The following is an 18,639-nucleotide window of genomic DNA, read 5'->3' on the forward strand; positions in this document are numbered from 1 at the left end:
GGACCGCTTTCCTGCCATTGCTGTGATGCTGGGGGAATACACACTGACCGCCACCGTCAGCACAAACCTGCACCCAGCCCGGGACTGACAATGACTGCTCTGTCCCTTCGGATGCGGATGTCAGTGATAGCGCCCAGGGCGGCCTGCATCTGCCGCACCCCGCTTCCTACACCACTGCTTTACAGGGAGTGATTATCGCCCAAATAATCACTGGAAACTTCTAATATGGACAATAGTTATCCCGTGTGCAAGAGGGAAGATCCTTGGAGCCCCAAAAAATCTGTCGCCTCACCGTTGAAGGGAAATATCTGAAATGCCTCCAGCCGCACCCCCACTACTTCTGGAAACCCAATTTCCCAATTGCCTCTAGCCACCCACCACCCGACTCGGTGACCCACTAGACTTTACAAGATTAGACACTCCACCATCTCTGCGAGGGTTCTGCCCTGCCAGAGACAAGAGGCGACAGACCCCACCAGTAACCTTTTAATCGACAGGCAACAAATGCCCTCCCCTTCTTCAAATCCAAAATTCACCATACTATCCCTTAAAACTATATCTTCTTATACGAGCGGTAGGGTGGGACTTCCTCCTTCTCCTTTCTGTGTCCTCTCTTCTTCTCTCCTGTCTTCAGATGGATTGGAAAGGGTTAACCCCTTCCTTTCCACTTCCTTGTCAGGCTGGCCTCCGCCCATGGCCTTACAGGCCTATGCTACAGCCCTTCTTTCGGTGTATTGCAGTGTGAAAGGTTCATAAGGTTTATTGACAGTGTAGATAATAGTAGGTGAGGTCAGACCTTGTGGGAGGATTTTACCTGCGGTTTACTATTCTTCCTTGATAGCTATGATATTATGTCTTGTGGGTTTTTTTATGCCTTCACTTGAACTTTTGCTGCCTCATAATTGATTTGATAGGGAAATTGTCTTGATATTCAGTGCGACTTTCTGCTTATATTATATATACAAATGCCTTTTCCAGCTGATTTGAAAGTTCTACAACCCTCTTAAATTGTTTCAATTCCTCATTTCCAGGATCTGTTTGCTGTTAGTGAATGAGAACACTCTCTTGCTTAAGTGGCCAGAGCCCTGCACATAGCTAGTCCTGCTCTTCGCTGAGAAGTGGAGACAACTCTATCCAGTCTGGACAATGCTCTGTGAGCTCAACATCCTACACTCCATACAGATACATTGTAAAAAAAAAAACAGCAGAGGGTTTTGAGCGGTTGCTGATGTGTTTAGCTCACAGAGTATTGTCTTGTCTCGATACAGTTGTATCCGCTTCTCACTTGAGTGCAGAACAGACTTTGTACAGGGTTACTGCCTCTTGATTTAAACCCTGCTCTCATTCACTGGCAGCGAGCAAATGTATTGAAAATGGTGAGAAACTGAAGAGAAAAGTATATGGGAAAGTTGTAGAAGATATCATTTTTGTGGTGATTTAAGAATAAGAACTTCAGTTTTGCATTTGAGAGTTTAAGAAATTCCACATTAATATTTCAATTCTGTGCCGTATAATCGGACTTTCTGGATTGTCAGCTTAAAGAAATCTATCACACTTGGGAAAGTTGGATGACGACTAATAATTGCTATTACTGCTTGCACATTCCATATGGCACTTACAACATAGCTAGGCAGAGTATCGCAGTGTCTTCTCATAGACTTGTAGACCCCGATCTTGGGTATGACTGCATCAGAGCTTGGGTATGACTGCTGCTTCTTCACCCCCTTACATTTACACCCCTATTGGACAGTAATATCCGGCATATTTGTTGTCACCCAGCTTTCCCAGAAACTGTAATAAATCTGCTGTAGGTATTGATGTGATTCTAATCAGGCCGCCATGTTGTCTTTTCCCCCCAGTGTTGATAGCAGTTGATGCTATAACTGTGAACACCCCACAAAAAACAGTCGAAGCTGCAAGAGGGAATAGCGCCAACCTGCCATGTACGTACCAAACCACCTTGCAGGACATGAGCACAAGCCACATTACATGGAAAAAGATGCCCAAGGTAAAAAGTCACAATTTCTGATTTAACCAATTGCTCACCAGCTTTGTAGAAGGGACGTCGGGGAGCTTATAAAATGAGGCGCGCAAAATTATATAGAGTACACCCCCAATATATAGCACTGGAATTACAAATAGTACAAATAACCCCTTTCATCACATCCCAGATCTAACATGAACATGGTCATCTCTGGTCTTTCCAGCACTCTTTTTCACTCCTGAGCGCTGACGAGACAAAGTCCTGACCAGGGATCGGCGTACGGCACATATTCTAGGGATGGGGATTGCATAGCCTAATAATAAGCTATCACATATATCACTGGCCACTCCAATAAAATGCTTTTCATTCATTAGGTTACTAGCCCCCGCAGTATATATATAAGTTGGCTAGTATTACCTTGTTTATTTCTTCCTATCTGAAAATCCCTGGAGTCCTTCTCCTCAGGTGGTCATGGGAATTATTTGGTGTTATGTTAAACATACTGTACCACACATGCTCTTCACAGGGGGAGACATAAACTCCTATTACAGTTAGGCTGGGCTTACATGAACGGGTCAGATTCTGCTTGCGGATATCCACAGCTGAAGACCTGTGAATAATCATGGAACAAATTGTGAATGGTCGCATATGCATGCAGTTTTCCGCGTACGGACAGCCTATTGTTCGTGCGGAAGAAAGATCGTTAGCCGGGAATGATATTAGGGAGTAGCCCAACCCCTTGGAAACCTCCTTCTATCGCTTAGGCGACATTCTGTTGTGCTGTTGCAACGTGCAACAAGCGGGAAGAGGTCTGCACTCTTGGTGGTTTCTAAGATGTGGCTGAGGAGCCGTGTCATGGTGGCAATGAGTGCAGCATGCTCTTTGTAATCTCGTGCACCGTTGAAGGTATACAACAGGATCAGGACTACTAATGGAATTAGGTGATCGTGACGCCAGTGCCTGGATTAAAGCGCTTGGTAGCGAAATAAGACTAAAACACATATGTAGGTAAATGACAGGCACTCCATTTACTTTAACCCTTTCCAATCCACTGTCTGATGTCTGAGGACATTCTGATTGAAGGCTGTACAGCTCCGATGTCGGAAAACGTCCGGCAGGGTATTCTTACTGTAGACTACTGGCCGCTCTGTTGTCAGGGTTCTCTCTAGCATGCCCCATACTGCAGTACTGGCCTTAGCCAGCAGACGACGCCATTGTATAATGGCTGAAAGAGAGAGCCCCCTAGGAAACCCTAAATCCAAAATTGGATTGCAAAGGGTTAAGGCACATGGTTGTCTGCCCTAATATTAAGCACCAGAAATTGCATATGTACAGTTTGACAGTTTATACACGGATAAACAACCTCTGAGGAGGCACCATCTGAGCTAAGGGAGAGCTATATAGACAGATCTGGCAAGAAAATACCCCTTATAAAACCCACTAACAGTTTTGCCATTCCTGAAACACTGTGCTCAAGCTTTCTTTAGTACTCCGGAACTCCTAGGAAGATTCTCTACTGCTTGCATGAAGCTTTGTGGCTGTACTGCTGTCCAGTAGAGAGCAAAGCCGGCTTGAACAGACTTCAGGTTTGGAAAAACAGTTTCTCTCAGCATCGGGGTAATTTATGGGCTGCCGCACACAGGATTTTTTGAACATTTACATAACATGTCTTTAACTACAGCAGGACAGAGGAGAAAGAGAAGCTGGGTCTTCACATGGCTGTCAGCTTCCAACATGTCCATCTCGGCTCCTCTCTCTCTCACCCGACTGAACTGCTCACTGCCTTACTCCATACTGCCCCTGTCTTCTAACACTGTTATAAATTTCTAACTGTGCAATACGAAGTGAGGCGGATGGCCAGAACCTTAGTGAAGACCCGAGGGCCAGTGGCCAAACCAAACATAAGTGCTACAAACTGTTGCGTGTGCACCATAAACCTGAGGAAGCGCTGATGTGGGAATATGGAGGTAAGCATCCTTAAAATCTATGGATGCCAGAAACTCTCCTTGTTCCATAGACGTCACCACTGTTCCGAGGGATTCTATGTGAAAGGGTCTGACCCTTACGTACCGATTTAGACCATGGAGATATAATACTGGATGTACTGATCCACCTTTTTGGGGGGGATCATAAATTTGTTCGAGTAAAACCCCCTTGAAGCATTAATGATCCGGGACAGAGATGCCCTGCTGCATCAACGTGTAAACCGCCAGAGAAAAGGCCTTGGCCTCGTGTGGTGTATCTGATATTCTTGAATACCCAGACAAAATGACTTCTTTTACCCAGGAATCCAAAACCTGGCACAACAGAGTTTCCCTTAAGAGGTACAGACAACCCCACCCTCACCTGGTAGAAATGGACGGTGGCAGTCCGTCAAACAGTAAACTTGGCTTGAGTTGTCCTGGGGGCGCTAGGAGAGACGAGGCTTGAAAGAAGGACCTTGTCTGCAATTCTGCAACCCTGTGTTGCCCCTATGAGGCCCGAGGTCTTGGCAGGTGAAAAGAGGGAAAACTAGACCCCCTGCGCTGGGTGATTCTTGACCTCCTCAGTTTATTTCTGCTATGATTTCATCCAACTTGGCCCCAAAGAGTCGTGTGTGGTGGTGGTGTGTTTTTTTTTATTTATTAAAAACTATAAACACATAAAAATTACTTAAAACAGATGTTTGAAAAAAAAACATCATTTTTTACCATCATTACGTGCAGTTTTTTTTTTTTTCAAATATCCATTTTAAGTAATTTTTACATTGAATCATAGCATGGTAGAGTTGAAAAGGACCTCCAGGGTCATCGGGTCCAACCCCCTGCTCAGTGCAGGATTTACTAAATCATCCCAGACAGATATATGTCCAGCCTTTGTTTGACCACTGTTCAAGTGTTAAACACTTGAAGGAGAACTCACCACCTCCCGTGGTAACCTGTTCCACTCATTAATCACCCTCACTGTCAGAAAGTTTTTTTCCTAATATCTAATCTGCATCTCCTCCCTTTCAGTTTCATCCCATTGCTTCTAGTCTTTCCTTGTACAAATGAGAATAGGGCTGATCCCTCTGCACTGTGACAGTCCTTCAGATATTTGTAGACACTTAAGTCTCCTCTCAGCCTTCTTTTCTGCAAGCTAAACATTCCCAGATCCTTTAACCATTCCTCATAGGATGTGATTTGCAGACCGCTCACCATCTTGGTAACTCTTCTCTGAACTTGCTCCAATTTGTCAGTCTTTTTTAAAGTGGGGTGCCCAGAACTGGACACAGTATTCCAGATGAGGTCTGACTAAGGAAGAGTAGAGGGGGGATGATTACGTCACATATTCTAGACTCTATGCTCTTAATACATTCCAGAATTGTCTTTGCCTTTTTGGCTGCTGCATCACACTGTTGACTGATGTTCAGTCTATGATCTGTTAGTATACCCAAGTCTTTTTCACATGTGCTGCTGCTTAGCCCAATTCCTCCCATTCTGTATGCGCTTTCTTCATTTTTCTTGCCCAGATGTAGGACTTTGCATTACTCCTTGTTAAACACCATTCTGTTAGTCGCTGCCCACTGTTCAAGCTTTTCTTGATCTTTTTGAATACTCCATCGCTTTTCCCTAGTGTTAGCTATCCCTCCTAGCTTTGTGTCGTCTGCAAATTTGATCAGTTTCCCATCAATTCCCTCCTCCAGATCATTTATAAAAATGTTGAACAACACTGGGCCTAGGACAGAGCCTTGTTGTACCCCACTTGATACATTCTTCCACTTGGATGTGCAGCCATTTATGACTACTCTTTGAGTACGATCACTAAGCCAATTGTGAATCCACCTAACAGTTGCCCTGTCCATCCCATATTTGGTCCTTTTTTTTTTTTCTTCAATAAAGATGTTATGAGATACTTTGTCAAATTCTTTACTGAGGTCAAGATATACTATATCCACCACATTTCCCTGATCAATCCAGTTGGTGATTCTGTCATAGAAGGAAATTAAATTCGTCTGGCATGACTTGTTTGTTACAAACCCATGCTGGCTCTGGTTAATTACTCAATTCTGATCCAAGTACTTGCATACATGCTGTTTAATAATTTGTTCAAAGATCTTTCCCAGTATAGAGGTCAGGCTCACAGGACTGTAGTTTCTTGGAGCCACCTTCTTCCCTTTTTTGAAGATGGGGACAACATTTACCCTTTTCCAATCTTCTGGGACTTCTCCTGTTCTCCAGAAATTTTCAAAGATTTATGGCGAGTGGTTCAGCAATTACCTCTGCTGCTTCCTTTAGTATCCTAGGATGTAATTCATTTGGACCTTGAGACTTGAATTCATTTTAAGTTAACTAAGTGTTCCCTCACCATCTCTCCGCTTATAGATCATCTGCATTCTTTTATTATTCCCCCAATAGCACAGGGAATAAAAGAATATATTTTTAGTGTTTTTGTTGTTTTTTTTTTGTTTTTTTTTAATTAAAAAGTTCTTACTCCATTCTTTTGCGCTGTAATTTAATATATGGTGGAATGATACACAATACTGATTGATTTGGCTTTCTATCAAATACTGATCTTCCTGTTATAAGGATATATTTGTGTTATTCTTGTACACTATCTAAAACTGCATACTTATTTCCAGCCTACATCTATAACTGCATTGTGGTGTTGCAGTTTTTATACACCAGAGGGAGACAGAGTACACAGCTAGATCTGTCCCGTGATTTAGTGACACTATATACGTTATACACGGTACATCCCAGCAGTGAGCTTGTGCAGGTCGTTCAGAGTTGAGGTGACCAGATTTTCCTAGGCTCAAAGCGTGACAGAGGAGTGTGGTCAGGGGTGGGGCTTATCACAACGTATGATTTTTACCTCCATCGTTCTAAAAAGTACAGGGTTGTTTCAAAAAAGACAGGGAGCAAATTCTGCAGCATTTCTGCATCAAAAAAATAGTCCAAATCCTTACCATTGGTGCAGATTCTGATTGGAAATACTATGTGGTGCTCCCCCTCACCACCTCCGTAGGCTTCCCGCTGTCAGCACCCCTGAGACCGATATTCTTACCTCCTCCTTGTCTTCAAAGCGCCACAGCTCTTTTACTCGGCTCTGCTGCAGGCGGACGTGTGTATACCTGGACACCTTCTCCTCTCCTCCTGTATAACCAAAGGGGAGAGGTCAGGGGAGGAAGACCCCGGGTGCACACACTGCCATCAATGTGTGCATCCCGCAGCAGTGTCAGTGAGTGAGTGATTACCAGCTGGGGACCTGTGGCACCCTGGCTGTTGATCGCCTTATGGTGTCCCAAAGTGGGACAAAAGGCTGTCCAGCTTAGGGGCCCTGGAACAGCAGGACACGGGGTCCCAAAGCAGGACTGTCCCGCTTAAATCAGGACGTCTGATCACCTTATTCAGGGTAAGGTCGGGACATCGACACAAAAATGTTGATAGTTTTTTCAGCGATAGTCGATACTATCGATTTATTGTAAAATATCGGTGGAAAACTATCGATATTTCGATATATCGCCTTTTTTTAAATGCTGTATAAAAATAAAAGAGGTCTAGGGTTAATAAAGCAACACAACAAGAAAAATGTAAAACGTTAAACTGTTGAATTTATTATTAACTTATAACTAGAGATGAGCGAGTATACTCGCTAAGGACAATTACTCGATCGAGCATTGCCCTTAGCGAGTATCTGCCCGCTCGGAAGAAAAGGTTCGGCTGCCAGCGCGGGTGAGAGGTGAGTTGTAGCAGTGAGCAGTGGGGAGCGGAGGGGAGAGAGATCTCCCCTCCATTCCTCCCCGCTCTCCCCCGCCGCTCCCTGCCCGCCGCCGGAAGCCGAATCTTTTCTTCTGAGCGGGCAGGTACTTGCTAAGGACAATGCTTGATCCAGTAATTGCCCTTAGCGAGTATGCTCGCTCATCTGTACTTATAACTATTAATAACATGAAAATATATTAAAGTTACAAATGAAAATAAAAAATTACAGATGAAACATATAATTAAAATTAGGTCTATGAAAAGTAGTTTTTTTATCATTGGCCCCAAGAATCGCTCTCTAATGAGCCAAGAAATAATAATTTGCTTGCATGCTCTCTCATTTAAATGCTCCTTCGAGCAGACAGAATTTCACCAACGCTCTCTATGGCAACTTGTAAACAATGCAGGGCCTGGTAACGCGAACGCAGAGCCCCGACCGCAATTGTAATTGCGTTAGATGGGTCTCCTATCTTTTCTATGGGCACTGCGTTCCCGTTAGACGCTGAACGCACGACATGTTGCGTCTCCTTTTCTGGACGAGACCTTCGTGCGTTCAGCGCAGCCCTCCATCTGCATGTGGAAATGCTTTCATTTAGAAAGCATTGCCCACAGCCATGGCGTTAGATGCAAGCGTTCAGAGCCTGCGTCTAACGCGGTGAACAAACGCATGTGGAAAAGGGGCCGAAGACCCCACTGTTTCTGAGAGTCGTTTTGCCCGGAGCAAACCTGATTGGTCACAAAGAATCGCCTCACACTTTTCAAAAGTTTCTAGAACTTGTTTATAAGTTAATTAGTGCCTCGAGCAAAATTGCATCCTGTACCAACACAAAGGAAAGGGCAGAGTCTAAAGAAAGAACATCTGGTCACCGGACCACAAGACACGTACCTTCTTTTACAAAAATTGATGTTATATCGCCTTAAACTATCGATGTTACCGATATATTGGACATAACAATATCAATGAAAAGTATCACCAAAGCATTAGCAATATATCGGTTTTTGATGTCCCAACTGCAATTTAGGGTGGAGGATGGTATCCATGGTGCTATCCCCATTACACAGCACAAGAGAGAACTTGCATTAACTAGACATTCCCATGTGAGCTAAACACATCAGCAGCACAATAACTCTCTGATAGTTTATTACAATGTATTCGGCTGTTCAGTTCAGTTCACAGAAGACTACGTAGACTGGATACAATTGTAATAAACCTTTAGCTGTGTGAAGTATTAGATCAAAGTGTGAATGTTCCCTGCAAAAGAAACCAAGTAATCTTGTAGATATGATACCTTTTTAATGGCTAACAAAAATACATGATGTTATAGCGAGCTTTCCAACCTCTCAGGGATAATGAAACAGATCTGTACAAATGTACACATGTAAAAAGTCAGACATGGCCAGACTAATTTGTACTTAAAACAATACCAGAGAAGATGAGCAGAGAAGTAAATACTTAATTAGTTCGTTTGTAAGGAATGGGACAGTTTTATGATACACATGTATGTGTCTGGAGACCTCGGGGTGAGCGCCTCAATCCTGCCTTTGCTGTGGAGCGGCACACTGCCCCACTGCTGGTATGATAGGGGGGGGGGGCATTGCATATGACAGTCGGTTCCCCCTAGTAGTGGTAGGAGGGACAATGACAGCTCAGCAATATGTTCAGGACATCCTGCAGCCACATGTGTTCCTCTCATGGCGGCTTCCAAGAGGCAGCAGGATAATGCTCGGCCGCACACACAAGGGGGTCACAGGAGCCCCCACAACATTGTCACACTTCCGTAGCTGCCCGGTCGCTAGATTTATCACCAATATAACATGTATAGGACCATCTGGGATGCCAACTTCGACAGCCTACGAGTTTGCATGATTTAAAAGCTCAGTTATAGCAAAGGTGGACCGATATGCCACAGCATACAATATGGAACCTGTACGCCTCCATGCCCACCTGTATCACATCTTGTATCCCAGCTAAAGGCGGTACAACAGGGTACTAGAGCCTCCATGCCCACCTGTATCACATCTTGTATCCAAGCTAGAGGCGGTACAACAGGGTACTAAAGCCTCTATGCCTGACTGTATCACACCTTGTATCCAGGATAGGGGCGGTACAACAGGGTACTAGAGCCTCCATACCCATCTGTATCACATCTTGTCAGGTTGAAACAGAAAAGATGGTAGCGGCACTGGAGTAGATACCACAAATGTTGTGAGGTAGTTCGTTATGCAAAGCTCAAGTTGGGGACCTGACTCCTAGGTCCCAAATCCATGTAGCAAGAACAAATAGAACTGAGCAGCATCCAGTGGTAAACTTTTACCACTGGATGCTGCTCTGTTCTATTTGTTCTTGTATCACATCTTGTATCCAAGCTAGAGGCGGTGCAATGGGGTACTAGAGCCTTTCGTCAAGGGGTCGGTTTTCTGCTATTTATTCTCCTTTTGCTCTGATACTGTAAATCCCTTACATCAACGTTACAATCACACAGAGGAAGTTTCATTCCTTTCCGCCAGCTTCTTGGGAAGGAGATTTTATTTTCCACTGAGTGTATTTGCCCACTCATTTAATCAGAAAAAACACTAGCAACATTAAGGGGAAACCGTATTGACTTTCTCATGTTTCTTTCAGACGACAGCAATCGCATATCTTGGAGGCAACATTGTAAGCGATGACCAATATAAAAGTAGGGTGTCGTTTACTGGCAACTACAAAACAAGCGATGCAACCATACGTATTGACCAAATCCGGATGGAAGACAATGGTACATATCAGTGTGAAGTAGTCCACCCCGACGACTACTCTGGAACGCGTACTGCTGAAATGGACCTTATTGTCTTGGGTAGGTATAACGATATAGGAGGCTTAAAGGGTTAAGAGAGGGGTCTTCCATTGAGAACTCTTGGCTTCAAAAGCATCTCCCCCTGGCAGACCTAGCACGTCTGTGGTTTAGGTGGTATTTACATGCACAACTGCGATATTTGTCTAACCCAATCAAACCTATATATCGCACTTGTTTACCTGCGATTTTATGTGATATAATTTTTTTTTTTTTTTTGTCCCCCAAGCGTGTGCAATGCGTTTTCCGCAAAAAAAAAAAAGCATGATGTGCATTTTTGATGTGTGTGAAAGAAGCGCAAGTGGCTCCAATAGTTAAAATGCTAAAAACACATCACATTCATGTGAAAATCACATTTATATACGAGTGTGATGCTTTTTTTTTTGGCTTCCATAAGAAATAACGGGCGATTTCTAGCAGCAGAATTGCCCAAAAATAGGATGGTGTGAGATCAAAACATCACAGCATATCGATGCCAGCGGAAAAAAAATCACTCATGTAAATTAACTCATTGAAAATAATGGGTTTTATTCATATGCAAGTTCTGTATGTCTCGCAACGCACAGAACTCGCGCATGAAAATCACCCATGGAAATGCAGCCTTATACGGGCAGCCAGATTTCAATGAGAATTATGTAATGCATCATGTTTCCTGTGGGAGTGCTGCAGCAGAATCGAACACTTGTGCTAGACTTGGCTACCAATTACAGGTGATCAGTTGGGGGTTCCAGCTTTATCAGTGTGGCCCTGGGCAAAATTAAGTGGAGTACCAAATTCTGAAACTTTGCATAACAGTCAAATCAACAAATCACATTAAAACAAATGTATCAGACCCCAAACTAGCATGTATCTTCTCCCACTGTAGTACCGCTGAACAAGATACGCATTTTGTGCATCCTGACTAGGGGTTTATTAAAGGGGCGGTACCAAGATTACCTGCTATTACCTGCTACCTGTATGATGGGGGATAACACGCTGATTGCAGTGAGGAGGAGACTGAACTGGTCGCACAAGTGTATTGATGCTCCATTTACTTTCAATGGGTCTATAGAGATAGAATCACCCAAGCGCTTGCTGTTCGGCTATCGGCGCCATTGAAATGAATGGCGCTCCATTTATTCTGATATCACTACAGTGGATAGAGGAGTACGTCACTTGTGATCTTCCTATTGGTTGAGCCCATACCACCTCTTCAAGGAAGTTTATTACAAAATATGGTTTATACACATGAAAACTTCAAGAATTAATAAAATATTTTTTTCCTTCCAGTTATCCCATCTAAACCGGTCTGTGGGATTGTCGGAACTGCAGAATACGGCCAGGTCGTAAAACTGACTTGTAACTCTGCAGAGGGTTCTCCGATCCCTGACTACTCCTGGAAAAGCTTCACCACACAAGATGTGGAGCGACAGCTGCCGCAGACTGCCGTCATAGGTATCTATTTCTATAGCACCAACATATTCCGCAGCACTGTACATAATATGGCCAACTAGTATGGGCTTAGAAAGAAGGGTCTGCTTCCCCCCCCCCCCCCCCAAAAGTTGCACCATTCTTGATCTTGGGTCGCGCCTGGTATTGTAGCTCATGGGATGACGATAATTATACAGCCCATTTAACCAGTATGTGGCTGAAGTGTGGGAGGAAACCCATGAGAAAGTGCAAACGTCATGCAGAACTTGTCCTTGATGGGATTCAAACTCAAGATCTCAGGGTTGCATACTAATCTGTTCAATGGATTCTGATTGTTTCCTTCTTGTTTTAGAGAAAGGAGAACTGACCTTGAAGAACATTTCCCTGGAGACCTCAGGATTCTTCATTTGCACATCCAGCAATAAAATGGGAAAGGACTTCTGCAATATCACCCTGTCTGTGATGCCACGTAAGACATTGGCCTAATCTGCATCAGTAGATTTATTTAATAGATCAACATACTCAACATGAAGGGGTTGCCATAGAGTAGCTGTCCACCACCAGGACTGACATGCCGCCGTTTTTTTCATTTATTTGATTTCAGTTTGTTTTCTAAAGCTCTGACTTAGGGACCACTCTATCGAGGGACTAATATAGGTCTCAGAAACTTTATCTAATGATTTCTTTGAGCCAGTATCGCTTAGCAACTGAGAACTTTTAGATAGCTATCTTGGTACATTACGATCTGACGGCAAAAAACTTTTTTTGTACCGTGGAATATCATCCCGGTCAAACTTGATCTAAAAGAGTAGATTTGTTCTTGAAGCATACCCTACTCCTATTCATTGCCATCGTAGGAACTGGGTCTTTATAGATCTGTTAGGCGACATCCACCACCTGGTAACAACCATATAATTATTAGGATGGTTGTAGTCACCTGAACTGACATCTACACTAATTCACTCCTCTGTATCCAACGTTTTATCCATTCCGTCCAACTTTGGATACTTTGAGGCTTCATTATTTATCATCTTTCTTAGCCACCATCCAGTACATCACTGGAGCCAGCGTATTGAAACCCCTGAAGAACCCACTGTGGGGGAAACGCGTAGGGTTACGCTTGTAACATTCAGTTGTCTTGCACATGTCATTTTTTGATTAGAATGACGTGTGCGCTTTAAACTTGGACTATTGTGTCAATTTTCTTTTAAAGACCGATAATACGAAATAGTTGAGTAACAATTTCACTCAGCCTGATTGGTCCTACTTTTGTCTACGGACAGTGGCATAGATTCTAACTTACCGGTTTTTATCGGATTTGATATATGTATGTATGTTCTTCCCCTTTTGTCTTTTTAGTTATTGTCAATTAAAAGTTATATTTTAATATCTTTAGCCTAAGGGTCCACGTAGTAAATTTTCCATAGAGTAGCTGTGCTTCATTCATGGGCTTCGCCTGCTGGACCCCCTGGTATTGAGCTCTTATTACTCTGGAGACTATAAAAGTGAGATTGTGCAAGCTCTCTTATGTGTCTTATGCATACTGTGTGTCCTCACTTACCCTCACCTCTTAGACTGGACAATCACTTTAACTATTGATGGCCTTTTCTCAGGATAAATCATTAATAGCAGATTGGCAGGGTCGCCCAGGTCCCCCTGAATATCAGTGTCCACGGGGCCTATGTGTTTGTGCACTGAGCTGATTGCTACAAGAAGCAGCAGCTCTGTTCCTACTGTAGTGGCCAGGCTTGGTATTGCAGGCCAAGTTCCCATTCTCAAAATTCCTACTGAAATGAATGGGAGCTTGGAGTGCAATGCCAAGCCTGGCCACTGCAGTGGGAATAGAGCTGTCTGCTTTCTGCAGAAATCTGTTCAGTGCATGGGTGTAACGGCTGATCAGCGGGGTTCCTAGGCGATGGACCCCTGTCAATCTGCTATTAATGGCTTACCCGGAGGTCATTAAAAACTTTGTTCAACTTTTACTTATCTTCAAGTCAATTGATTTGGTAACTATCATTTTGTAAATTATATAAATATACCATCCTGTAGTCTGGGAAAGCTGGGTGACTGCCAATATAGACACAATTACAGCTCATGTAGAGGCAGTCACCTAGCTTTCCTAGACTCCAGAATGGTATATTTTCTATAATTGTTGCTTTATAATTGCATGAATAGGCAGTGCGCCATACAGAAGGCCCATGAGGGCGATGTGATGGTAGTCACTCACTTTTCCGAACATTGAATTTTTACATTTTCCTATTTTTGATTCTTTTTGTCATCTTTGTTCAGCCTCCATGAACATCGCGTTGTATGCTGGAGCGATTGGGGGGAGCTTAGCCGGAATCATAGTCATCGGCATCATTGCCTACTGTTGCTGCTGTCGGGACAGAGAGGACAAAGAAGACTATGAGATGGCGTAAGTTCTTGCTTTCATACATTCTCACATCTCCGAGTAACACTTCAAATGATTCATCCAAAAAGTCAGAACGGAGCTCCCCAGTAGTCACGGCAGCGCCCTATCCCCTCTAGTAGTAAAACCTGTGCCCTAGCCTCTCCCTACACTTAGCAACCCCTTCTCCTATCCCAGTAGTCACAGCAGGGCCCTCCAGGTGGTCACAACACTCTCCTACCTCCTTGGGCTACCTTCACATGGGCGAGAGCGATATTGGGCCAAGAAACTTGGCCTGATGCCACACTTGCCAAGTGTGTTTTTACACACCGATGCAAAGCGTTTTTTTAAATTAAACTCCTTGCATCGCTTCTGTGAAATTGCGATAATCGGGCGCGTTTCACGTGCGTCAGATGATCACAAGTGTTCCTATTGATTTCAATGGGAAACCTCACATTGCACAGTGTGTGAGTACATGCAATGGTTTTTAAGGTCCCATAGAAAGCAATAAGGTTGGGGGGGACGCCAAACGATAGAACATGCTGCGATTTGATTTTTTTTTTTTTCTATCATTGCTGCAAAGGAAAAAATCATTCAAGTGAATAAGTCCATTCAAAAGAATGGAGTTCATATTTGTGTGTCTCACAACGCACAAAACTTGCGTGAGGTTCTCGCGAATAAGCCGTCAATCTGCAGTCGCAGGAACCCCACCCTACTTCACCAGTCGTTGCAGCAGAGTCCTCTCGGAGGTCACAGAAGGCTTTCTCTTCCCCTCCTCGCCTTGGGTTCTCTGTATAATCCCCTGATGCGCCCTCTGCTGGTGGACGTTACATATTGCCAGCTGGTGAATGTAGCTTTCTGCCTTGGTCCTTGCTGGCAGAGAATTAGGGCTCATTGCCACGAGCGTATCACCAGGTATTACGCAGTGAATAGAGTCAGTGAAAGTACATTGCTTCTCATTGATCCATTCACATTGCCTGTTATACGTATGTAATAAAGAACGCAGGATGTTCTATTCGCTGCGTATGATTCGCGGACGGCCCTATTGTTCACTATGGATTACATATTCTACACTGTACATACAGCGGTAAAACGCTGCATGTTCCACGCATATGTCATGGGAATAAGCCTTAAGGCCACTCTCACATGAGTGTATGTAAAAAAAAACGCTGTTTTTTAAACAGCGTTTCACTGCGTGCAGAACTGTTTTTTTTTATGCTCATTTGCCTGCATTTTTACGGCATATTTTTGAGCATTGACAACACAGGCCAGCAAGCTGATGATGTCACTTTTTTTTCCCCTCCCGGAGGCACAGTAACCTGTGTAGTAAAAAAAAAAACAAAAAAAACCCCGGTATAATGTATGCAATTGCGTATTTATTGAGTTTTTCAAGCAGCCCATTCATTTCAATGGGTGATTTAGTATGTGAATTATGAACTAAAATGCTGAAAATCGGACATGCTGGGTGGAAAATTCCCGCACGTATAATATGTGGCGCAAAATGTGAGTGGCCCCATTGAAATAAATGGAGGTTTACTGCTGCGTATTTCGTATTTGTAATACGCAGCAAAAAAAAATTGCTTGTGTAAGGGCTCCTGCACACTGGTAAGAAAATTGCGCGATGTGAGTGAGTGAAAACGTATGATTATGAAACCAATGATTTTCAATGGCTTCATTCTCATTTGTGGCGATTTCACTCCTGCGATGCTGCGTGACAAAAAAAATCACAGCATTTCCGTTCTTTTTTTCAAAACAATGGGAGAACATCGCAATCTCCTGTCACGGCAGTGACAGCTGCAGCAGGGGGTTCCTTCAGCCCCGCAAGGATGCGAAGCTGTCATATCCAGCATTTTCCACGCTTTCAATGGGGCCGGCAGCAACAGCAGCGCCGGCCCCATTGTAAGCAGTGGGAGATCTGTCACAGCCGCGTCAGAATGAAGAGAACCCTGCAGGGATGCGAGGCTGTTTCCACGTGAAAATGCTTCGCATCTGGGGTGTTTCAGAAGGATTGCGAGGGCGATATTGGGCCGTGACTCGCTGCCTGTTGTTCACACACTGAAAGTGGCCATGCTTGTGTGAAGGAGGCCCAAAACTTGGTGTCTATGACTACTGCACACAGACCCCATAAAGCGCTGCATACTGCAGTGTGGGAGGCAGTATGAACACTGCTCTGGATGTGACTGGAGTACAAGACATGATGGAGTAACTGGGGAAAAAAATATGGAGTTGCCCTTCCTGTGTATTTCTAATGAATGATTGGTTCATTACTTAGGGACAGAGAAGAGGAAGAGGAGGAGGAGGACCGCCGGCCACAACCAAAGCAGCGCCCACAGCCGCAACAACGGTACTCCCAGGATGAGGATGAAGATGATGATCTTGACGACAACCTGCCACATAAACCACCCTTACCACCAGCAAATAAGCCGCGCCTGGTCATCGATCCTGTAGATGCCTAATGGGGCCATTTCAGACTTTTTCCAAAAAAAAATTATTTTTTTAAACTGGTTTGTGTCAGGACTAACAGTAAGAATATGTAATCTAGAGGAGCATCTGGACCCGGTGAGCGCTGCTGACAAGTGTATTATATAGACAAGACTTTTATACTGGAAGGAAGGTAAATCTTCAATGCAACCATGAGTAGAACGGAAGTTTGCAGGTTATCTAGCATCCCTTTTATATATTTACGCTACAAATCAACTTCGGGCTTTATTATTTGTAGTTTTTTTGTTAGACTGTACTCTGTAAGTAGGTCAAAACTTTGATAACTCCAGCGCCAACTGCAGGTCTGATTGGGTACTGCAAGTCATTGGATGGCCACATAATACACTTTAATGTTGAGTTTCCTGTTATGTCATCATAGATGGTTTGGCTTTTCTCTGATGTCCCCTCCTGTAGAGAAAATGCCAATCTCACATGGTGGTAAAACAGATATGCTTTAGCATCTCCATAACTGCAAGACCCGGACCCTGAGCTTAGTTCTACTGAACCAAGATCACTATAGATCCTTGTGGTAATCGATGTTCAGCTCAGACCAACCTCTTGGGTTTTGGGTCTTGCAGCCATAATGCCTATGCTAATATGCAACCATTGGCTTCAGCAGCCCCACATCCCTACTGCAGCAAGAAACTAACAGTGGGACACTGGTCACTGCCAAAATAGGAGTGCCAGGGGTCTGGGTGAGGTTGGCATTTTGTTTTACCACCACCCTGGGTAAGTTGAAAAAAGTATGCTTGCATAACCCCTTTTAGGCATTACATGGTGCCTACTGAAATCTACGGGCTGTGTAACACTGAGACACCGGTTCCTCCAGAGCCTTTACATGGAGCTGCTCTGTGTAACAGATGATGGACCCCATCATGGACCCCCATCTATTAACTCTGAATTCCCAAATTTGTTTGTGATAACTTTTTGAAGTGGTCGACATACCCCAGGCTTGTTGGCAGCCAACTGGGGTGAGCTCCAGAGACCTTCTTGATTATGGTGGGTAGCCATGGGCATTAGATAATGGGGGGGATTTAGTTAGAAAGCTAGATAGTCAATTGATTTGTTTGAAACGAAATTAATCAAAACTTTTATTAATAAAACTTTTTGTTTTTAAAATGTGTATTAAGCCTTTTTTTTCCTTTTAACGGGTTTTTCAGGCAAATATCATTGAGGACCTATCTTCACGATAAGTCATCAGTGGTTGACTAGCTGGGCTCTGTCATTCAGGCCCCCGGCTGATCAGCTGTCCAGGTGCCTGCTGTCAGCACTGCAGGGTGGAGCGCATAAGCAGATGGGTCTGACACCTGTGTAGTGACGATACTCCTAATTGCAGGCATAGCTTATTGATTGTAATGACAGCTGTACCTGCAGTTACACTCCGGGAACTACCCAGGGGGCAGAGCAGCAACTTTCACTTTGCCCCCTTGTGTACCTCGGGACAGACAGCAGGCACCTGATCACTGGGGATCCTGAGCGGCGGGTCCACCAGCAATCAATAGCAATAGCGTGGAAAATCCCTTTTTAATATTACAGCCGTCAACTATTTTTCTGATCTAGGACTCCAAAGCCCCCACATGGACAGACTTTAAAGTGGTTTTCTAGGAAGCATTGGCTATCACAGCCAGGACACACTGCGGTCAAAGTGGAAGCCGCTGCGCCAACCCTTGTGTAGTGGCTGGCACTCGTAATTGCAGGCACAGCTCTTATTGAAAGACCACATCCTACCTACAGTTAGCTCCCTCTAATGCTATGTAGTTCAAGGGTGTGGTAAGACCATAGGCTCCCCCTAGTGGTGACTATAACCAGAATATTATGGGTTTA

The 18,639-nt window shown here is 44.0% G+C and overlaps 1 protein-coding gene across 1 annotated transcript in view; it reads left to right on the forward strand.

Moving 5' to 3' along the window:
* GPA33 (glycoprotein A33) overlaps window positions 1-17,934 on the forward strand; it is a 38,546-nt gene extending 20,612 nt beyond the window's left edge. The window contains exons 2-7 of the mRNA XM_066599383.1: window positions 1,860-2,008; window positions 10,328-10,538; window positions 11,805-11,969; window positions 12,298-12,414; window positions 14,235-14,361; window positions 16,607-17,934. Of these exons, the coding sequence (XP_066455480.1) occupies window positions 1,860-2,008; window positions 10,328-10,538; window positions 11,805-11,969; window positions 12,298-12,414; window positions 14,235-14,361; window positions 16,607-16,790 (953 nt within the window). The 3' untranslated portion in view covers window positions 16,791-17,934. The remainder of the gene's footprint in view (window positions 1-1,859; window positions 2,009-10,327; window positions 10,539-11,804; window positions 11,970-12,297; window positions 12,415-14,234; window positions 14,362-16,606) is intronic.
* Window positions 17,935-18,639: the final 705 nt, after the last annotated feature.

The sequence above is a fragment of the Eleutherodactylus coqui genome, chromosome 4, assembly GCF_035609145.1.
Source record: "Eleutherodactylus coqui strain aEleCoq1 chromosome 4, aEleCoq1.hap1, whole genome shotgun sequence".
NCBI classification, from domain to species: domain Eukaryota; kingdom Metazoa; phylum Chordata; class Amphibia; order Anura; family Eleutherodactylidae; genus Eleutherodactylus; species Eleutherodactylus coqui.